This window comes from Spinacia oleracea, chromosome 6, assembly GCF_020520425.1.
Source record: "Spinacia oleracea cultivar Varoflay chromosome 6, BTI_SOV_V1, whole genome shotgun sequence".
Lineage (NCBI taxonomy): Eukaryota > Viridiplantae > Streptophyta > Magnoliopsida > Caryophyllales > Amaranthaceae > Spinacia > Spinacia oleracea.
Window position 1 is genome coordinate 76,724,016 of NC_079492.1, and position 24,224 is coordinate 76,748,239.

Below are 24,224 nucleotides of genomic sequence, written 5' to 3' on the forward strand. Positions count from 1 at the left end.
ATTTGCAACTATTAGTAGTGTTTTATGACTCATATACATGCACATTGTGGAGGACGAAGGCATTTTTCTATTTAGGTAGCCTTCAGATGAAATTAGATACATTTGTCCCCTCCTTTTCTACCCATGTTGTTGCTTGTGCCCTTTTATTCGGTGACTAGCCATATTACAAGCCCATGAAAAACCCCATTGGTTACTAGTCCCAAACCTAGCTTGGGGGAGCTAATAGTAGTGAGGTGAGGGAGTTGTAATGTGCTACATTTTGAGCACAAAGTAGGTATCGAAAAAGGAGTTCGTCTTATCATGTTTGTTGTTGAAAATGAGTTGAAAATGAAAAGAGATGAAAGAACAAAACAAATGTGAAGGTTTCTAAAAAGAAAGAAAAAAAAAGAGAGATTGAAAAGGAAAAGAAAGAGAAAAATCTATTACTCTCATAAAAAGTTCAAAGTGTTGTTTCAATCAAGTTCTGCAAATTCATATCCTTATGAGTGATTGGTTACAATTGTGAAAAAAAAAATGCAAGAAAGTATGGTGTTGGCTATTTGTTGTTTTGTCATGTGTTGAGTGGGAGATTATGGTCATTATGTTGATTGATCACGGTTGTTTTTAGGATTTATGCTCCCCAAAGCCAAGGCTTTAAAGCTCACATTATACCCAAATTTACCGCACCTCTACCTAAGCCTATCATTACAAGCTTTGAAGACCTTCCGACCTTTGTGCATAGAGTCATATTAATGTGAAAGTAGTTGTTTATCAATGCAAGTTATGACATGACACATTCCGAGTCGACTACTAGGTTGAGTGCATGTTTTTCTAGACACACGAGTGTTGTGAGTTTGGGAGGGCATTGTACACATATATGTTGGGAGGGGAGCGAACGGGTACAATTTTTATCCGCCACATAAATGAGTGACGAGTGTGTGAGCACTAGTCTTGAATTCCATTGTACACTTGTGGTTCGCTTTGCGTGACGATTGTTGAGGTGGATTGGCGGCTGAATGAATTTGATTGGTTGACATTGATGCATGCTTGTTGGATTTTGCCTTGAATCGTATCCATTGTTTTAAGATGTGTTTGGGGTGAAGTTGATTTATGTATTCATCGATGATTTCTTTGCTTAGGGGCAAGCAAAGATCTAGCTTGGGGGAGTTTGATATATGCGTTTTATATAGAGTTTTTACCCCCGTCCCTTAGTACTTCTATGTATCAAACGTGCTCTTAGGAGCCGTTTCTAGTACTAATGTGTGTTATTGAGTGTGCCTTGAGTTTCAGGTTTGATTATGAGAAATGGGTCGTTTTAGACCCGTTTCATTGTTGATCAAGGCCACTATATGAGTCCGAGAAGTTCGGGACCTCCATCGTCGACTTTCGGGAGCCTTAGATGCTTATGGTTGAGCCCCGGGAGTTAGACTTGGTGATACGGGCGAGATACATTGAAGATTGCAAATCGCCCTGGAAGCTGAGGGCGAAATGCAACCATCGGAAGGAAGTATAAGCAAGGCAAGTTCATCAAGCCCGATCGGGCGCAGCTCGCCCGATGCGGATCGGGCGGTCAATCTGGAGGCTTTGTGGAAATTTCGCAATCCGCCCGATCGGGCGGATTTTGGCCCGATCGGGCCGACTATCGAGTGATTCGCCCGATCGGGCGAAGAGCCGCCCGATCGGGCGACGCCAACCCCTTATGCTTTTTCGCGTTTTTTCTTTCCGGTTTTTGGCTTGTATTTTGGGCAAACTATAAATACTAGCCCTTTTATTTTTAGTAAACATCTTATTTTTCAGCACAAAACGCTTAGTTTATTTCTCTAAGTTTTATTTTTCTCTCTACATGAATTCAAACACTTAGTTCGATTTATATAAAAACGCAAGCTTTCAATTTCCATTGTTCTTCAAGTCGGTATTGTTTCTTACTTTAATTTATTCTATTGCTTTGATCATGTTTTCCATTATGTTAATCGCTTTGTTATTAGTTATCATGAGTGAGTAGTTTAATTTCTAGGGTTTAGGAGATCCATGAATGCATGATTGGGATTATATGTGGACTTGATTATTTGATTGATTGATTATAATTTCTATAGCTTATTATTATTGCTCGTCAATTCTGTTCGGCCGGACTATTTTGATTTGAGTTTGATTAACCTTAGATTATGCGCCGAGAGGTATAAATCTGATGTTTTTGGTCTGTGGCTATTAGATAGGAATTATTTCTAGTACGTAGCGAGAGCCCGCTAGTTGTTATATCCTAAGGAATTCATAAGATTCGAGAGATGCATGTTTTCCTAGTTATGATTGTTAATTAATTGTTATTGTCCGTTGTCCAATCCCGGTCTGCATTTATGGTGAACCGCTACCCTAGATTCCCTTAATATTGTTATATTCCAGTTTGATTATTTGCCTTAGCTTAATATACAAACCAATCCAATTCTTTGTTACCAGTAGTCTAGATTAGTTAATTAATAGTGGAAAGAACATTGTTTCCCTGTGGATACGATCCCTGCTTCCCTTGCTACATTTTTAGTTGGTGAACGTTAGGTTATTTTTGATTAGGTGATACGACTTTAGCCTGTCAGTCTTATACTCCCCTCCTACAAATTCCAACACAGAACCCTTCTTCCTAAAAGAACTCGAATGCCAAATTTTCAAAGTGACCAATTTTCCCGCCCCCTGTATATGGAGTTAATAGATTAGAGTGTTAATTAACAACACTGACTAAAATTAGGAAAGTTTATCACCCACAACAATGACAAATTAATTATAAATTAACCACGATTAATTAAAAACTATTAAAACTTAGGGCAGATTTTTAATGTTTATATTTCGAAACAATTATGTATGAACCATGTCATTCAACATTCCTAATCACAATTCACATTCCTCAACATTTCAATCACAAAAATTCTAACTTTACTTACATGAACGAATTAAACTCAAATAAATTTTCAATTAATTTCTTAATTTCTTCAATTATGCTTAATCAACCACAATTATCATTAACAAACTTACCATCATTGCAGGACATATAGAGCAGATGGTCGCAATTACCCAGTAGGCAGTAGCTCCTTCACTTCTGCGTCAAATCTTTCTGCACGAAGAGAAGATTTTTTATTGTTGTTCTTGTGCATTTTTTCACATGATGTTCTTTTCAAAAAGAGTTGTTTTTTTATCTGTTTATTAGGAGAGAGAATATGTTATATCTTCAATGTTCTTTTCATTTTGTTCCTTTTGTTTTTACTTATAGTGTATTTTTAATATTATTGCAATACATGCAATATTCTTTGAACGTTTCCCTTGAAATAGCTAAAACGAAAACTAATCCCCAATTTGCATTGGTATAAAAACTATTTCCCATGGTACCGTCCACGTAGGATCGGGTACGAGGTATTTTTTTTTTAAAAAAAAAAAATCATAAAACCGCTGTCGCTATTAGCGGTTCATATATTATAACCGAAACCGCCAGTGTCGGTTTAAAATGTTAAACCGCTAATAGGAGAAGCGGTTTTCATTTATTTATATTTTTAAACAAAGAATATTAAACTTGCTTTTCTTTCTTTTGCTTCCCATAGTTCAGCAACTTCACGAAACATTAGAAAAGAAAGGTCAGAGGAGCGAAAAAGTAAACCCCCCTGTACGGGTGCTTGTCGGTGCTCGATTGGTGGTCACCGGTGCTTTAGGGTGTTAGACGGTTCTTGCCGACGTCAATTATGGCTGCAGCTTAATTCATTCCTCACTCGTATCTCTACAATCTTCAATTGTGAGGTTAGCCCTAATTTCTTAATTGCTCTTATTATTATTATTATTATTATTATTATTGTTATTATTATTGTTATTATTATTGTTATTATTATTGTTATTATTGTTATTATTATTGTTATTATTATTATTATTATTGTTATTATTATTATTGTTATTATTATTATTGTTATTATTATTGTTATTATTATTATTATTATTATTATTATTATTATTATTAATAATAATAATATTATATGGTGTTAATTGTGAAATTAATTCCGAAATTTTGTGAATTTGTGGACTTGCAGTTCTACATTTCATGCTCTTAATTTCATATTTTGATGGGAGTTTAATACATGCTTTATTCTATTGAGTGATTTTTTTTGTCTCTGTTTTAGTACTTTGGTTTCCCCTCATGTATGTAGTGCTATGAAATATATTTTTTGTAAATTTTGAAGTTAGTTTAATAGTCTTTTGTTTTCAATTGTAGTGTTGTATATAACTCTTATCTTAAAATTGTGTAATTAGAATATGGAGCTCTCAAACTTCTCTCTTTTCTGTTATACTGGTGGGGAAATTGTGGAAAAAGAAGGTGGTGTGTCATATTTAGGCGGGGAAAGTAAGTGTTTGTTCATTGGTTCTGATTTGAATTTTTCGGAGGTTTTGAGTAAGATATATGAAGTTGTGGGATGTGATCCACGATATGTAGAGTTGAAAATGTTAGGTTATGATACATATGAACAACATAAATCATGCGGAAAAACCTTGATGCCAGGAATCATATCAATTGCACATAATCATATAATTAGTCTAGGATGCATACACTTTGTAGCGTGCCCTCCCTAGCTGCGCCCGAATCGAACAAGAACAAGTCTTTAGGACTCCAAGTGTCGTCCCTCCGTAGATAGTCCACAGCACGTCCGGATCCGCCTTAAGATTGACCAACTAGAATCGCCCTTAAGGTACTATTATTTTCGGCTAGATAGGCAAGGTTTATGGCTGAATTTTCTGCTTAAAAATCCTAGCTTTTATTGTTTGAATACTTATTGAACTCGCGTATAAATTTGTGACCCTAGGCACATATTTATAGAATCATGGAAAAGGATTTAGAATCCTATTAGAATACTAAATTAATTAATTAGAATCCCTTTAGAACTCTATTTAATTAATTTCTATCTTCTAGGATTAGGATTTAATCATAGCACGAATTCCGATAGCTTTCGGATTCGTATAGTACGCACACGAGCACGAGCACCGCACAGCCCGTGCGCATGCCTCAAGGCCCACACGAACTGCACGGCGCCTATCCCATTGCTTCGCAGCCCACTTGCTCCGCGCACGCGCCACGCCTTGCTGGGCTTGGCCTTGCGCTGGCCTGGCGAGGCTTTGGCGTGTTTTGATGCGTATGGCTTGCTGGGCGAGGGCCTGGCTTCGTGCTGGGCCTTCGTCTAGCAAGTCTCGTCCGATGCTAATTCGTATGATACGCTTCCGATTAAATTCCCGATTCCGGAATTCATTTCCGATACGAACAATATTTAACATTTCCGATTCCGGAATTAATTTCCGTTTCGAACAAATATTTAATATTTCCGTTTCCGGAATTATTTTCCGATTCCGATAATATTTCCGATTCTGAAAATATTTCCGTTTCCGGCATTATTTCCATTTCCGATAATATTTTCCGATACGTACCATGTTTCCGTTTCCGGCAACATCTACGTCTTGGATAATATTTATATTTCCGATACGATCCATATTTCCGTTTCCGGCAATATCATCGTTTCCGGAGTATTCATTTACTTGTCTTTGGCGATCTTAGCTCCCACTGAAACCAAGATCTGTCGATTCCGAATATCCATAGATGGAGTATTTAATGTCATTAAGTACTTGATCCGTTTATGTACTATTTGTGTGACCCTACGGGTTCAGTCAAGAGTAAGTTGTGGATTAATATCATTAATTCCACTTGAACTGAAGCGACCTCTAGCTAGGCATTCAGCTCACTTGATCTCACTGAATTATTAACTTGTTAATTAATACTGAACCGCATTTATTAGACTTATCATTAAATGCATATTTGGACCAAGGGCATAATTTCCTTCAGAAAATGCGAATGAGTTATCCAATATACAACTCATACATAGCAGCTATTCAATTGAATGATGAGAATTCATTAAGAGCCATGTGGGCTGCTGTGAGACAAAATTCAATGTCCAGTATGCAATTATACCTAGAACAAGTTCCTAAGCAGCAAAGTGTGGTTGAAAACTTTGGTTCTTTTCCTACAAGTATGCCTTCGAACTCGCCATTAACAATTCCTAATGTAGGGATTGGATCATTCACAAGAATGTTCACTGATGATCGATACATTGTTGATCATTTATCGGATGTGACTTTTCCTAGTCCCTCACCACCATAAGAAAACAACCCTTCCACAACCATGTCACCCAAAACCCATCCAAAATGGGGCTTTCATTAAAACAACAGAACAAGCCAGTATACTCAGATATTCTGTTGCACATATGAATATTTTGTGCTTTCATTGCCTAAAACTATTAATTATAAGTTTATAACAACCTTGTATTTTATTCTTTATAGATGAAATGGCAGCCGTATACGGAGGATATTCTTTCTTTACTTCCGGACATTTGTCGAGATGATAGACATATTTGGCGTACTTACTCTCCATTGATTTGCTTTCACATTGTTGAGTATCACTGCCCCGATCGAGTGATGCGCCAGTTCGGATACGAACTGATTATCCCTCTTCCTTGTGACACGAGTAAATCACTTCACCGTATTGATCGTCGAGGAATAAAAAACAAGAATTATGTTAAAATGCATGCAACCTATTTGGAAGAGTGGAATAAGCGGGAAGATAGAGTTGTAGGTGGCATTTTTCACTAGGGGTCAAACAACATCTCTAAATGCCTATATGTCGTGGTATCAGAAGATTACAAACAGCGCCTACCCAAGAGCGTCGTTCGACTCAATATCAACCTGCCCTCTATGGAGTTTGTACTGGTAAGACTTAAACAAAGTATAAATTTGAAAAACTAAGTTCTCTATTTTTTTATCTCACATTGTAAGAACTTGAATATCTCACTTTTGTTATTTATATAGTCTCATGTACTAGCTGATGTGGTGAAGAAATGTACCCGAGCCGTAGAGTCTACATCTGATTTGCCCACTGCAACAGCGTTAGGGTTGGCGTTGCATACCTTACAAAGCTTAGCAAGTTCTTGAACCGAAGCCTTACATGAGATTGACAAGGAATACCTGCTACAAGATCTAGGTATCCCAACTCATACGTCTTCCTCGTCATCTAGTATCCCTGCTTTTCATGGTCATGCACATAGCTCTCCCACCTCATCACGTAATTTCAGAGTACCTCGTGCATTACACCCTCGCCCGCCACTACCTCCTCCTTTTTCTCCTCCTCCTCGCCCGCCACTACCTCCTCCTCCTCGCCCGCCAACACCTCCTCTTTTTTCTCCTCCTCCTCCTCCTCGCCCGCCAACACCTCCTCCCTTTGCTCCTTCTCTTCTCCTACCACAACCACCTCCACCTCCACCTCCACCTCTTCCTCTTCCTGATCAATCTCTTCCTACGACACCACTTCCACCTTTTCCTCCTCCTAATCAATCTCCTCCTCCTCCTACTACTACTACTACTACTACTACTACTACTCCTACTACTCATTCTCCTTTAGTTCCTCCTCCTATATCACCACTTTCTCCTTCTAGCCATTCGTCACCATTTAGTTCTCCATCATTAGCATCTCCCCCATTGCGAGTCACATACCACAGAAGCCTACGCACTTCTGTTTTTTACTCCATTGAAGAGGTGGATGAATCTGACTTAGGACCGACAAGACATTTGAAGAAACAACGTAGTTCCTAGTTGTTATATAGATACATAGAAGTAAATTATCTATAAACATTAATTACTTTGATGTAATTATGTGCACTTAATTCATGTTGGAGAAAACACATACGGTGGAGATTATTTTTATGGAGAAATTACACTTGGTGTACTCTTTTGGAGCATTTGTGCAAAATATGTGAAATGTGCATTTTTTTTAAAAAAATAATTCTTACAGGTTTACAGGGAAGTTGTTTTACAGGTTGAGTACAAGAGAAATAGAGCGTGGGAAACATGTAATATGAACCGCTGACAAGAGTAGGGGTTTAGAGTTAAGAACCGCTACTGGTGTTAGTGGTTCTTTATGTTAAACCGCTACTGGTGTTAATGGTTCATTTGATTAAACCGCTATCATCGTTAGCGGTTTATTCTCAATTAAAAAATTAAAAAATGCGAAGCTCGTAACCGATCCTACGTGGACGGTACCATGGGAAATAATTTTTATACCAATGCGAATTGGGAATTAGTTTTCATTTTAGCTATTTCTAGGGAATTCGTTCATATTCTTTTCAGCTTTTTGTTAATGTTCTTTTTGTTCAATTTATATTCTCTCCGTCCCAGATTAGTTGTTACATTTTACTTTTTCGTCTGTACCAGATTAGTTATTACACTTCTAAATAAGGAATGACCCCACAATTATTATGTTGTCTCTCTCTTTCCACAAATTTATTTTTCGTCCCCACCCCCTCTCTCATTCAATTAAAAAATACCCCATTAACTCCTATTACATTCACTTTTTCAATAAAACAACAATTGATAACTAAACAAAACCATCACCTAAAATTTTGTGCAAAAGTAAGTATAACGACTATTTTGGAACGGAGGGAGTATTTTCTTTTTCATTTTTTGTATTTTGATCCCAGTGCGACAAAGCCAAACATTCCGCGCGTTGGAATTATACAGCAAGTTCTTCTAAATGAATTAATGGACATAGTTATATAGTTAGAGACATCCACTAACATGGAAAGCAGTTTAGAAAATAAGTTAAACAGACTGGAACATTAGGATATAAAATAATGATGTAGGGGCGATGTTTGCTGTAGCATATCTATGGAAATCAAACATTGTTTGGCTTTGTCGCATTGACCCCATCAACACAGCTGCTAAAATTAATTGAGAAATATTTTATAATTTACCGACAGATACAATCAAGAACAAAAAAATTCAATACTTGGTAACATTTCCACTTAATACAAGAGAAGATACTTGAAAGGTTATAAAACAAGGAGTAGAAACCAAAGAACAAGAAATTCATATAATGCAAGTAACAGTTTAAAAAAAAAAAAAAGCAACATATGACAAGAGTCTGTCTGTCTATTGCTAACCCTCGTAATTCTCTTCAGCTTCATTCTCATAGTCTTCTTCGTAATCAGCAGTTGCATCCTGATATTGTTGATACTCAGCTACAAGATCATTCATGTTACTCTCTGCTTCAGTGAACTCCATCTCATCCATACCTTCCCCAGTGTACCAATGCAAGAAAGCCTTACGCCTAAACATAGCAGTAAACTGTTCACTTACCCTCCTAAACATCTCTTGGATTGAAGTTGAATTACCCACAAATGTGGAAGCCATCTTTAGACCAGTAGGTGGGATGTCACAAACACTGGACTTAACATTGTTTGGAATCCATTCTACAAAGTAAGATGAGTTCTTGTTTTGTACATTAATCATTTGCTCATCTACTTCCTTTGTGCTCATCTTCCCACGGAACATGGCTGAGGCTGTAAGGTACCTTCCATGTCGAGGATCAGCAGCACACATCATGTTCTTTGCATCCCACATTTGTTGAGTCAGCTCTGGGACAGTAAGGGATACGTATTGTTGGGACCCACGAGAGGTAAGTGGGGCAAAACCCACCATAAAGAAATGAAGCCTTGGGAATGGGATGAGATTCACAGCAAGCTTTCTCAGATCGGAGTTCAGTTGACCAGGGAATCGGAGGCAGCATGTCACTCCACTCATTGTTGCCGAAATCAAGTGGTTCAGATCACCAACTGCCATTACAACACATTATTTAATTTAAGTATATAACATTCAACTGTCATGTACTTCAGATGTTATTAATTGGCAGATCTAATCAAAACGCTTAAAAATTAATTACTTACAGCTTGGGTTGCTCAGCTTTAAGGTCCTGAAGCAAATATCATAGAGTGCCTCATTATCCAAAACCATACATTCATCAGCATTTTCGACCAATTGATGGACAGAAAGAGTTGCATTGTAAGGTTCAACAACGGTATCAGAGACTTTTGGTGATGGGAAAACAGAGAATGTAAGCATCATCCTATCAGGGTATTCCTCTCTGACTTTGGAAATCAAAAGAGTTCCCATACCAGAACCTGTACCACCTCCAAGAGAGTGACATACCTGGAAACCTGCCACCAAATAATCAAATTCAACTCTTAATTAGGACATAACCTCCAACTTAATTAAGATACTACATGACACTTTTTGCTTTTAAAACCACACCAGTAACAAGTCAAACCAAAAAGCCTACACCTTTTTTTTTCACCTAACCCATCAAATCTGCTCTATGTTTTTATACATTTTTATAAAAGTGATCAGCTTCAAGCGGATCTTCGTCCACAAATGAATCAGCAATCATAGCAAATAAATGTTTGGATCCTCTCCATTTCTTTTCCTTGATTTCCTATCTTTAGATTATGACACCTATGCTTGCAAATAAATGTTTAAATCCCAAACATTCCCTAACAATCCCAACCGTTCATCTAAGAAATGACCGTCCATTTCCTAAACAAATTGAGAATCTTAACCTATAACAATGATCACCGACAAAAAATTAAAATAAAATCAAATTAAATTATCAGCAACACAGACATGCAATATAGATCAGTAACGTATTGGGATGATTAAATTCAAGAAATTCAGAAAAGAAATCTAATCAGATAATTACAAAAATTAAGATCATAAACCTCGTTAAATCCGATCAAAATCCATCAATAAAAAAAAGAAACTATGATCATTCATTACAAATTGTACATGATAATAAGCCATAACCGCTAATATTCTCAAAGATAAACCAAACAATAAAAATAATAAGAATTAAGAAAATGGAAATAAAATAGGGATTAATATTACCTTGAAGACAATCACAATTCTCAGCCTCCTTACGAACAACATCAAGAACAGAATCAATAAGTTCAGCACCTTCGGTATAATGACCCTTAGCCCAATTATTACCAGCACCAGACTGACCAAAAACAAAGTTATCCGGCCTAAAGATTTGACCAAGAGGGCCGGATCTGATACTATCCATAGTACCAGGTTCAAGATCCATAAGGACAGCGCGGGGGACATATCGTCCACCAGCAGCCTCATTAAAGTACACATTAATACGTTCTAACTGAGTATCAGCGGAGCCACCTTCAATAAGGCTAAACCTCCCTGTCTTATCAACACCATGTTCATCGCATATCACCTCCCAAAACTTTGAACCAATTTGGTTCCCACATTGTCCTCCTTGAATGTGCAAGATCTCCCTCATTTTATTTTATTATTATATATTTATGATGAAGGAGGTAAGAAGATTGAAAAAAACAATACGATCACGAAGATCTAAAGGAATAAGGGGAGAAATGTGAGGGGGGTTGAGAGGGGGAGTTGTAGGAAAGAGAATATATGGGGGGAGAGTTTTTGGAGGGTACAGGGCTGAGAGGTGACAGTTGGCAAAAGGGTAGAGGTGGAATTTTTATTTTTATTTTTATTTTTTTATGGGGTAATAATAAATACAGAGGCGGGATATTTTTGAAGAGTAACCGCTTGGGTTTTGGCCGTTGTAACTTTTTTTTTTATATGGTTTTGGTTGTTGACTATGGGCCGTAGCCAGGGCTGACCAAAATTAGTCGAAAAATAGAAAAACCGAATTTTTTTTATCTAATATCCGATACATAAGGTGGGTACCCGAATCGATATAGTTATTGTTTCAAGCATAGGGTGTGATGATGTTTTTTAATTGCATTATTTTTGCATTTTTAAATATTTACTACTACTCTATTTTAGAATAATCTTTATGGTTATTTATTTTCACAAATATTAAGACAAGCTAGGAAAACTGTGTAAATTAATGGGAGATATAATAAAATATAGATAAAAAATATGGTAGATGGGTAAAAAAGTGGGTGGAGGTAAGAGAAAAATGAATAAAGTAAAAGAAATTGAGTGAAAAGTTGTAGATATTGTGGGATAAGAAATGTAAGATACTAAATTTAATTTCATGTCAAAAAATTGAATAAAATAAATTGTAAAAACTATTATGAAACAGACTAAAACAAAAAGTGTAAAGATCATAGCTAATATATTTTATTATGTCTCGCTCTTTCACAATCTCCACTCAAATCATATGCTAATGTTGGTAATTAATGTTGGATGACACTCTCTCCGATTTTTTAAATGCATGACTAGCTTCTTATGGGTATTTTTTTAAATGCATCATTTATATTTTTGTTAACTTTCTACCTTATTTTACCATCCTCGTCTCTTTTATTAATTTTCTTAAATATTTGATTGTTTCTCTCTCTCATAATCTCCACTTAATTTTTTTTTAAAAAAACATCATTTTGTACATGTTATCTCTATCATAAACTCCATTGTTGTTTTATTCGAATAAATAAATTGATTTTTTCATGAAATTCCCTTGAGCTTTCACGAAATTTACCAAATATCCCTGCCTGTTTCAAATCACATAATATGCCCTTATTTATTTCGTATTGTTCACCAAATACCCCTATTTTGACTTTCCGTTAGTCTTCCGTTAAGCCATGTTTATAATTCACCAAATGCAACTATTTATAAACTTTTTGTACAATATACACCCATTTGTAAACTTGTTTGCACCAAATACCCAACCGCTTTTAAACTGCAGAATTTGAATCTAACGGCTAGTTTGCATTTCTAATTTTCCTAGCAATGAAGTAGAGCAGTTTGTAACAAATTTCCAGCAATAAACAGAAGAAGTTTGCAATGCAAATCAACTTTAATTAACTATTAGACACTCAGTTTCAAAATCAAGTACTTAGGAGAGGTTGAACAAGTACTAATTGTAAGTTAAATAAGACATAATGTACAAATGGCTACTGCCACAGTAAACTGGTAGTACATAAATTACAACCCCCATGGTGACAGAGAAAAATCATAAAGGAGTTTGTTCATAATAATCTAGAAATCTAATTACATACTCCATTTCATTAGGCTCTTTTTTTCTGATACAACATGAACAAACTCTTAATACATAATACATTTTAAGGGTCCGGTTCGGAAGGACCAAAAATTGACTCTTTTGGATAAGACATTGAAACTTGAAACCGAATGTGTGAGATTCGGGTACGGGGACAAACCGCTTATTTAGGCAAGCTTTAAAAATACATTCGAATACAAGACAAGGATCGTTTTCGTGAAATCCTAATCATGACACTAGGTTGAATCATTCATTTTAGAACATTGAAATTTCTACTTGTACGCGGTCACTTTGCTTTAAAGTTAATTAAGGGAACCTAAGGCCGGTTTGTCCAAAAATTATCTTTGTTAAGCGTGATGTAACCTTTGTATATTGTTGTATTTAGCATGTTAGGTGATGACATCGATAAACATGTAAAACATCATCACAAAATAAAGGAATTATTGAAATGCGTACAAAACCACATCACCTTAAAAAGGTGAGTAAAGAATGCGGAATTGAAATTACAAGCATATGAAATAAAGGTGCGATATTGAAAGTGCGTTATTGAAATTGCAATATTGAAAGTGCGATATTGAAATTGCGATATTGAAAGTGCGGTATTGAAAGTGCGATATTTAAATGACGATATTAAAATTGTATTATTGTATTTGAAATCCGAACGCCAAACAACTACTTAATAATAAGTGTGCCGGATACGGATTCAATTCTCTAAAAATCTTAACTTTAGATGAGTTGCTCATCTTGAAGCATCATTGATTTTGAATATAGAATTTGAAAGGAAACTTGAACTTGACTGTAGAACTTGAATATTGAAATTAGGAGTCTTGACACATAAAGATTAGGCCTTTCCATGTTAAAAGGCCTCACCTTTAATATGCTCCATAATTTGAAATAGATTCTAGTTTAAGGAGAAGTTGATCTCATTTAAACATCATTGAATATTGAATATAGAACTTGAATATTGATGATACGAATTGAAATGGTCATGTGTTCTAGTTTGGAAAAGGGTTTGCACTTTTCCAAACATCCTTGAACTTGTATAAAGTTGAGGTTTTTTGAAGATTTGATGATGATTGTTGTAAGGAATACTTTCAAGGATGAAAGCTTCAACTTACTAATCATGTTTTCTGAAAACAAAGGATAAAGATTGAAACTTGAAACTTGTAGAAGGAGTTTGGATGATCATTTGAGGGGATTTCAAGTATGAAATCCCCTAAAAGATTACTCCTTTTTGACATTTCTTAGTCCAAGTGTGTATGAATCAACACAAGAACATCATAGGATTAGTAAACTTGAAATTAGAAAGATAGAAACTTCGATAGAATCATGATAATTTGTATTAGGGATTCGGCTTACCTTGCTAGGTTTAGGATAATTTTCTGATTTGTACTCCCAATTGCTTTGATATTATAGAAAATTGTAGGAAAATTGAAAATTGAAGATTGAATTAGTGTTTGAATTTTTGAGAGGAAAAACCAGTATTACGATGTTGTATTAATTGTTCCTCCCCCTGATTTTGTGGAAATGAGGGGTTTAAATAGAAGATTTTGCGGCTAAACGCCAAGCCACGTCAGCGCCCAGCGCAAGGCCAACGCCTGGCGCAGGTGACATGTCTCAGGTCATGCCAAACAAGGACGAGGACACCGTCCTTTTCTTTTGTTTTGTAGATTTGCACCTTGTACAAATTTGGAGCGTGGCTTTACTTGGTGGTTAAGTAATTTTGCGACTAAAAACACACCTTTTCTCTTCCGGGTTTTGTAATTTGGACTCGGTTTTACGGGACGGTGCCCGACATGCTCAGTTTTAAGGGTCGGCGCCCGAATTTTGATTGCTTGATGTCATTTCGACTGGAAACGACCTTATAAAACCAATGGATAGGTCCAATGGGTGAGATTGTGTTTGGATTTTTAATTTGATTTTTGGAAATTAAATTTTGTACCGAGTCCCGATATGGGAACGGGCTCGGGAATTGGACTTCGGATTTTGGATTTCGGAATATATATTAGCAATTAGGACTTCCGCATGGAGTTGTTCCAACCACCTAAAAGGGTAATGTTTTCGTCATTATCCCATTAGGGGAGACACGAATTAGGTGTCTATAGAAGCCCCCACTTTGACTAAGCGTTCGGTTAGGAAAGCGAAAGTCAAAGTTCCCGAATAGGGACGGAGAATAGTCAAGATGCCCCCACTTTGACGCTCGTGGGCTGTGCGGCACGCTCGTGGTCGTGCAACGTTTGTGTTCGATACGAATCCTAAAGCTGATGGAATTCGTTCATTGATTAAATCCTAATCCTAATAAAGATAGAATTAGTTTAAAAGAGTTTTAATGAAATTCTAATTAAACTAATTAGTATCCTAATAGGATTATAATTCCTTTCCATAAACTCTATAAATAGGTGCCTAGGGTCACATATTTAAATCGAGGATTGAAGTATTCAAAGGTAAGATTTTGGAACAAAATCAGCCAAACACTTGTAGCCTATTAGCCGAAAATTCTTAGTACCTTAAGGGCGATTCTAGTTGGTCAATCTTAAGGCGGATCCGGACGTGCTGTGGACTATCTACGGAAGGAAGACACTTGGAGTCCTAAAGACTTGTTCTTGTTCGGTTCGGGCGCAGCTAGGGAGGGCACGCTACAAAGTGTATGTATCTGAATTATGCTAAATGATTATGTGTAAATAATATGTTTCCTGGTTTTATGGTTTTTCCGCATGATTTATGTTTATTCATATGTATCATAACCTCACAGTGGTATCACGAGCCTCTTATTATTTTCATAATCTAAATTTCATGAGCATGGTTAAATTTTACAAACTTGCAAGGAATTAAAGGGGTGATTAGTTTTCGTAATTAATTGCAAATTGCGTTTATTTAATTATATGTACGCAGTTTTTCGGCAGAATATTCGTTACTCAACCAAATCGAGTGATTTTTGTGTCAATTTCGCATGTAAAAGGCATTCTAAAATTTTGACAAAAGTAGTATTTTTCGGCCAAACCCAGAATTCCCAAATTCGAAGCCTAACTATGACTTTTCGGAGGTTTAAGTTTTTCGAACGCAAAAGTTTGTAAATTTAAGATGTTAAATTGAATATTTGCGATTCTTGTTGATAAATCTTGAGTTTTTGATTGACCTACAGTATATGTTTAACAATTATGAATGCCTAGACTTGTTAATTATTGTAGACACCTACTTTTGTCCCCATTCCCGAAAGGGAAGGTTCGATGATGAGAACATAAAATCTCCACTAGGCAACGCATCTCCTATAAAATAACGAATCTCAATCACCCTTTCATTTCAGCCAAAGCTACTATTTATAGAAACCTGCTAAGAATAGTAACTGCTGTAAAAGGTAGTTGCTAAAAGTGGCAAAGTCGTAAAAGATAGAAACCTGTCAGAATTATGTGTTGCACTCCAACATAAATCCTAAAAGGGATAGAATTTGCATTCCTGGTATAATTCGATAATAAGAGTTACGTATTAATTAAATTCCTAACGAACCTAGAGTTCGTAACGGGCCCAGACGCATTCCGTCATAAAATTAATACGCACTAAAAGACTCGGATAAATCTCAAAATCTACGTATTCTAAGAGTCCAAATCTGACAAAGAACTCGGCCCAGATCCCATTTTCAACGCCTGGATCTGGGCGCCGAAATCTTCGGCGCCCAGCCCTGGGCGCTGAAAATGCCTGTGGCCGTTTTACCTCCGGATTCTTCTTGGATTCGTATCTTAAAATCTATCTTTTCACACACCCTTTTCCTATAAATACAGCCTAAAACCGACGTGAAAAGGAACACACAATTGCATAACCTGAGTATTAACTCTAGCCTTAAGCCTAAGCCTCACGCTGCGAAATTGATCCAGCGTTCTGTCGCAATCGACCCAAAAGTCGAACAGAACGTATCATGCCCCTTGTAGCTTGATGAATTAAGCCTAAATACTGGAACATTGCTTAGAAACCCGAGATTCGTTAAATAAAAGGAGAAATAGCAAAGCTAAGTGGTTAGTTTTCTGAGAACCACAACGCACCTCTCAAGGGTGCGTTGTAATGTGTCCCTCATATGATTTAATCGCTTTTATCACCCTTTTATAAAATTGTCGAACTATTAACTTGATTGATCTATCACGCCTAATAAGATAATACCTTGGACAATTGAATTATCATGCTAGGTACCTTAAATCAATCTAAATAAGATAATCACGATCGATTTAGTATTATGTGTTGCATATTGCTAAAATCAATTCAGAATAGTTTCATAGTTTAACGCATGTCCCTTCAATTATTTATGCCGAGCTAGTAAGGATAACCTGCCTCTGGAGTATTATCGATGAGCACTCCTCTCGGTAGCTACAGTCCCCCGAACTCTCAATCTTTGCCCTGCGGGTGTACGTTGAGCGATCCCCACACCAGGGATCACAAGGGAACCTATGGCCGTCGTGGTCGAACATAATTGCACTCCCTTTATGTCACGATAACCGGGTTTTGTCAGTTTTCTCGTTGTCGTTAAAAACTGAATGGAGACTCCTATATTACTAGTCGATTGGGTGTAAACTCACAGAAAATCCAATTACACTTGATCTGACAACGTCACGCCCACGAGGGACGAGGTCACGCATTAGCCTCGTGCTTTTTCGACCCCCTCACAGTGGCGACTCTGCTCGGGATGTTAATGAAATACTCGTGCTCGTAGGTAATCAAAATAGCCGAAGGGTGAAAAGATCCTACCCCGCGTTTATTTCCCTATCAAGTTGGGACGACCTGAAAATCAGCATATTAATGTGAACGGACAGAACCGCACAACGAATCTTGGCTCCCTTGGTGTGTTTCATCTCGGGAGTTGGGAATAAGGATACCCATCGCCACCCGGGGGGTGCAAACGCTTCGAATGTTGTCCACTCGGCACTTTCGCTAGTAGTACACCTGTCCCAAACCCAATCGCTCGCCCACTAGGTCCCTCTCATTGGTCCATGCCCCCTTGGCTTACATCGTGATTGGCCTCGTGGGACGAAATTCGCTCGTGAATGCACTACCTCGACCGAGGCATGTGTTGGATCGATGATAGAAGCGGTACCAAGCCGGCGCAAATATTACCCATAGAAGCCTATCATAAACTACGTGACATATTATTTTGCTTCATGTTGTAATGTTAGTTACGTGTAGGGAATTATGTGATTGTGTGTGACAAATAATACTAGAAAACCAACGACCCTAAAAATTGCCCAAACATTCATGAACACCAATTGGCCAAAGAGTTATACCAAAATACGTGTCCCGTAACCCCGGGCGATCGCCACAAAAATAAGCGACGCCCAGGACAGCCTGTAACGGATCCCACAACGCTGCACAACGCGTAAAGGACGTTATTAGGCGAGCACGCAAAATTAAGTCGTATATACGAAAAAAGGATACGCGAACAGAATACGAGTACCAGTCAGGGACGCATCTTCAGCGCCCCTGGCTGGGCGCCAATCATTTTCAACGCCCAGAGCTGGGCACTGAAGTTGCTGCCTGGCCTTTTGGTCAAGCACAAAAGCCTCGATACCCGCGCATAAAGTATACGTAGCAATAAAAAATTCGTAACAAATTTGCTACGAGGACATATGAAAAAAGGCGCTCGATTCTAAGAACGAATTATAAAATAAATAACTCCTTGTGTCGTTGTTAGGCTTCCTATAACGACTACGTTCGGCACTAAAACCGAGCATGCTGATTAAAATAACCTTGAATGTCACACGGGCAAAGATTTACAAAAATATAAAAGAGTTCAAAGTGCACACACAATAGTCCAAATATACTAGTCCGACTTAAGGGTAGTCATAAAGTGTCTAAAAAGCCAACTCATGAAATAAACTAATGTGTCTCCTACTCCATAATGTTGATACAGGGCCCCTGAATACCTACCCGTGATAGCCATCAAGGATCGCAATGGAAGTAGCATATCCTGAACATCTACTCCTAGAGGTCGCACAAACCCAAGAGATGCATGCTCTGGGACACGACCCTCTACGTTCTAAAAGGCCACTCGCCTCAAAGAACTACACCATGCCAAAAGCCTCCCCCAACGCACATGCTTTCGGGCTGTTGTTTGGGTTAGAAAAGAAAAGAACAAGGAACAAAACAGAAATCATGGCATTGGCCCTTCAAGATGAATTATTTGATCCCACTAAACTGATCGCTCCATCACCCCTAAAGGTCGACCAAACCCAACAAGGGTGGCGCAAGACCTTCAAATGGACTAATGCTCGTGGAATGAAGTTCAAGATATCTGCGGGAGAGGGTCCAATGTGGGAAGAATTCGAGTCTGAATCCGAGTCCGAATCCGAGTCTGAACCTAATAAAATTGTAATCCCTCCGAAAATTAGTTTCGACCTGGAAATATCCACTCCGGGAGATCTTTTTGATGTAATACTTCACGGCTTTAATAAGATAAACAGAACTTTTGAGTACATGCCGCTTAAAAGTCCGAGTAGTAATGCAGAATGCCTCGCCACTAATGAGCACGAAAAAGAGCCAGAAGATGAATATACCGAATTAATAAAAGCTGTAAATGAACAAGAACTCAAAACCCCTATAATTGAGGACACAGAATCGGTAAATATTGGAACAGAAGAAAATCCTAAATTCATTAAAATTGGCCTCACCTTAACTCCCACTGAAAAAACCGATCTAATCTCCACTTTACGGGAATTCGAGGGTGTCTTTGCTTGGTCCTACAAAGACATGCCCGGAATAGATCGAGAAATCGCTGAGCATAGGATTCCGCTGGATCCCAAAATGACGCCAGTAAAACAAAAGCTACGACGGCTTAAGCCGGAGATAGCCTTGAAAATAAAAGAAGAAGTCACTAAACAATTAGACGCGGGCTTCATAAAGGTCTCCAACTACCCAGAATGGGTGGCCAATATTGTCCCCGTAGCTAAAAAAGATGGACGAGTGCGAATGTGCGTAGATTTTCGAGATCTCAATAAAGCTAGTCCCAAGGATGACTTCCCCCTACCTCACATTAACATATTAGTAGACAACACAGCGGAACATGCGCTTCTCTCCTTTATGGATGGGTACGCAGGATATAACCAAATACTTATGGCAGAAGAAGACATGGAAAAAACAACCTTCATTACCCCTTGGGGTACATATTGCTACACTGTAATGCCTTTTGGTTTGAAAAACGCGGGGGCCACCTATCAAAGAACAGCCACCACGTTACTTCATGACATGATACATAAAGAAATCGAGGTCTATGTAGACGACATGATCGTCAAATCTAAAGTCCGGCACGGTCACCTCCCGGCACTTAGGAAATTCTTCACCCGAATCATAAAATATAACATGAGACTAAATCCACAAAAATATGTGTTCGGGGTAACCTCCGGAAAATTACTAGGATATGTGGTTAGTATACGGGGAATAGAGATTGACCCATCCAAGATTAAAGCCATTACCGAAATGCCCCCACCAAAAACTGAAAAACAGATAAGGGGCTTCCTAGGAAAGCTGCAATACATTAGTAGGTTCATTTCCCAGCTTACTATGACTTGCGAGCCAATATTTAAAAAATTGAGAAAAGAAGAAAAAGCCGAATGGGATGAACAATGCCAAACTGCCTTCGATAAAATCAAAGAATACCTAAGCAAACCACCCGTCCTTTCCCCTCATTTGCCCGGAATTCCTTTACGTCTATACCTAACCGTCACGGATACTGCAGCGGGAGCTATGCTCTCACAGTGTGTACATGGATCCGAGCGAGCCATCTACTACTTGAGAAAGAAGTTCATACAGTACGAGACGAGATCTACAAAACTTGAGAAAACTTGCCTCGCCCTCGTTTGGGCATCCAAAAAACTCAGACATTACCTATTAGCCCACACCGTTCATATAGTGTCGCAACTAGACCCCTTAAAATACATGTTCGAAAAGCCCGCACTAAACGGTCGCTTATCCAAATGGCTAGTCATGCTCTCAGAATTCGATCTAAAATTCATGCCAGAAAAAACAATCAAAGGAAGAGCGGTAGCAGAATTTCTGGCCGAACATGCTACGAATGAGGAAACCACGGAAGATTACCTCCTCCCCGACGAGGAACTTCTGATGATAAGAGACGACTATTGGACACTATACTTCGATGGTGCATCCAATCAAAAAGGATGCGGCGTTGGAGTTCTCCTAGTCAGTCCCGAAGGGGCCCATATACCAATTTCCGTCAAACTTGACTTCGAGGCCACAAACAACGCCGCCGAGTATGAAGCCTGCATAGTCGGGCTAGAGGCCGCGGTTAGCCTCGGAGTCAAACATTTACAAGTCTTCGGGGATTCTTCCCTAATAATCAACCACATATCCAAAAGATGGAAAGTCCGAAGCACTAGTCTCTCAAAATATCAAGCCCACTTAGACCAAATAGTTGAGCAATTCGAAAAAATCGAGTATACATACTTACCAAGAGACGACAACCAATTCGCGGATGCACTAGCAAAATTAGCTTCGATGCTCAACATCCCGAGTGAGTGGGACGGAAGGACCCTTCGGGTCGAACGAAGAAAAGAGCCGGCTTATTGTTGTGCCATAGACTCCGAACCTGAAAATACCGAAGAAGAACCATGGTATACGGACATCCTTCGTTATAAAACAAGTGGGGAATTCCCCCCAAACACCTCCCCGCGAGCACAAAAGGCCCTACGCCTCCTCGCGTCATAATATAGCATAATCTTGGGAGAATTGTACAAATACACGCCGAATAAAATCAAGTTACTTTGTGTTCACCAAAACCAAGCCCAAAGACTAATGGAAGAATACCATAACGGCGTGTGTGGACCTCATATAAACGGCAAAATGCTATCCCGAAAAATATCCCGCTCAGGATATTATTGGACCACCATGGAAACCGATTGCCATCACTTTGTGAAAACCTGCCCAAAATGCCAAATTTTCAGTAACCTTAACCACTTACCTCCCTAAGAACTATACACATTCACTTCCCCATGGCCCTTTTCTACCTGGGGTATAGACATAATTGGCAAAGTAACACCCACAGGTGTAGGGGGACACGAGTACGTTTTAGTCGCAATTGATTACTTCACTAAATGGGTAGAGGCAGTCTCCTACGCGAAATTAACGGCCAAGCATGTAGCTCGCTTTCTCGAAAAGAGCATATTCTGTCGATATGGGGTTCCACATGAAATCATAAGCAACCAAGGTTCCCACCTTAGGGCCGAAGTCCAAGACCTACTCGAAAAATATCATGTTAAACATCATAAATCCTCTCCCTACAGGCCGCAAATGAACGGCGCGGTAGATGCGGCCAATAAAAACATTAAAGTCATAATTGAAAAAATGGCCGAAAATTATAGAGACTGGCCCAACAAATTACACTTCGCATTATGGGGTTATCGAACCTCAATCCGCACCTCCTTTCGGTTAACACCTTACTCCTTGGTATACGGAATGGAAGCAGTCCAATCGATCGAGTTGGAAATTCCCTCCCTCCGGATCGTCCTAGAAAGCAAGCTACCCGAGGCCGATTGGGTTCAAGCTAGGTACGACGAGCTCGTCCTTTTAGACGAACGGAGGTTGAGAGCTTTACATCACGTGCAAGTGTATCAAAAGCGTATCGCAAGGCAATTCAATAAAAGAGTCAAACCTCGAAATATCAAAGAAGGTGATTTCGTGTTAAAAGAGGTCCGTGCACCTACCACGGATCCCCGAGGAAAATTCTGGCCTAATTGGACCGGACCATACTTTGTAAAAACCATCCTACCAGGCGGTGCAGTCTAACTGGCTGACATAGATGGAGCGGAATTCGCTAACCTCACGAATTTAGACCAATTGAAAAAGTATTATATTTAATAAAGTTCAGTCCGGAGTTAAGGCATTTAATAATACGCATTAAACTCATAAGCAAGCATTCTGCACACTACTCTAACAAAACGGCATAAGACTCACTAAAATAAAAAACGAAAAAGCTCGGAAGAACTTAGTTTCAACGCCTAGGGCTGGGCGCCATTATTTTTCACGCCCAGACCTAGGCGCCGATCTTTTCCAACGCCCATACCTGGGCGTCATTCTCTTCTGCCACCAGTCCTCCCGCTTCTGCAAGTGTTCGTACTTCTTTCTCGAGTTATCAAAAGAATCACGAACACTTAGGGGGGTAGCAGACGTGTAATAAACACCCTTTTCATAAAAAAAATATATATATATAATTAGAACTACGCACGACCTGATTCTGACGAAGATACGTAGGCAATCCTTATCAAGGATTCGGTCCGATCAAAAAAAAGAATAATAAAGTCATAGAACACATCAAGAAGAAAAGACACTACAAGGGCACTATACCCCGACCCATGCACGAGCAAGGCTAAAAGTCCAAATAGAACAAAAGGTAGCCACAGGAATTTATGAAGGTGCAAGCCCATGTTAGGTTATGATACATATGACAATTCATAAATCATGCGGAAACAACCATTAAGCCAGGAATACATATTATTTACACATAATCATTTAGCATAGTTTAGATGCATACTCTTTGTTGCGTGCCTTCCCTAGCTGCGCCCGAACCGAACAAGAACAAGTCTTTAGGACTCCAAGTGTCGTCCCTCCGTAGATAGTCCACAGCACGTCCGGATCCGCCTTAAGATTGACCAACTAGAATCGCCCTTAAGGTACTATTATTTTCGGCACTTTTAGGCAAATGTGTGACTGAATTTTTCTCTCAAAAACTCACTTTGAATACTTGAAAACTCGTTGTAAATATGTGACCCTAGGCACTTATTTATAGAGTTTATGGAAATGAATTATAATCCTATTAGAATACAAATCTATTTAATTATAACCCTACTAGGATTCTAATTAAACAAGGTTTATCTATTAGGATTAGATTTAATCATATTACGAATCCCGGTAGCCTTAGGATTCCGAGTAACACACACGAGTGGCGCACAAGTACCGCACGCCCGCACGCAGGCCTTGCGGCCCACGCCGAGCGCACAGCGCAAGGCCCACTGTCGCAGCCTTGTCCGCGCGCGCGCCCAAGCTACGGCTGGGCCTGGCTTTTGCGCTGGGCCTGGTCGTATGCTTGGCGTGTGGTTGTTGCGCTTGGCTTGCTGGGCGATGGCCCGGCTTCGTGCTGGGCCTTCGTCTGGCAGGCCTCGTCCGATGCTAATTCGTACGATACGCTTCCGATTAAATTCTCGATTCCGGAATTCATTTCCGATACGAACAATATTTAATATTTCCGATTCCGGAATTAATTTCCGTTTCGAACAAATATTTAATATTTCCGTTTCCGGAATTATTTTCCGATTCCGATAATATTTCCGATTCTGACAATATTTCCGTTTCCGGCAATATTTCCGATTCCGGTAATATTTCCATTTCCGAT

At 38.7% G+C, this 24,224-nt stretch overlaps 1 protein-coding gene across 1 annotated transcript; it reads right to left on the bottom strand.

Moving 5' to 3' along the window:
• Positions 1-8,793: 8,793 nt before the first annotated feature.
• Positions 8,794-11,274, bottom strand: LOC110799518 (tubulin beta chain). The gene is made up of 3 exons (XM_022004788.2): positions 10,753-11,274; positions 9,759-10,028; positions 8,794-9,647 (listed from the first exon to the last, which is right to left on the bottom strand). The coding sequence occupies exons 1-3, from the start codon at positions 11,156-11,158 to the stop codon at positions 8,971-8,973; spliced, it is 1,353 nt and encodes a 450-aa protein (XP_021860480.1). The 5' UTR covers positions 11,159-11,274; the 3' UTR covers positions 8,794-8,970.
• Positions 11,275-24,224: the final 12,950 nt, after the last annotated feature.

Bases quoted from the DNA above. Each gene is read 5' to 3' on its own strand.
- LOC110799518 (XM_022004788.2), bottom strand. From the start codon at position 11,158: ATGAGGGAGATCTTGCACATTCAAGGAGGACAATGTGGGAACCAAATT. The intron at 10,029-10,752 runs GTAATATTAATC...ATTTGGTGGCAG, and splicing joins GAATTGTGATTGTCTTCAAG to GTTTCCAGGTATGTCACTCT. The intron at 9,648-9,758 runs GTAAGTAATTAA...TTGTAATGGCAG, and splicing joins AAAGCTGAGCAACCCAAGCT to TTGGTGATCTGAACCACTTG.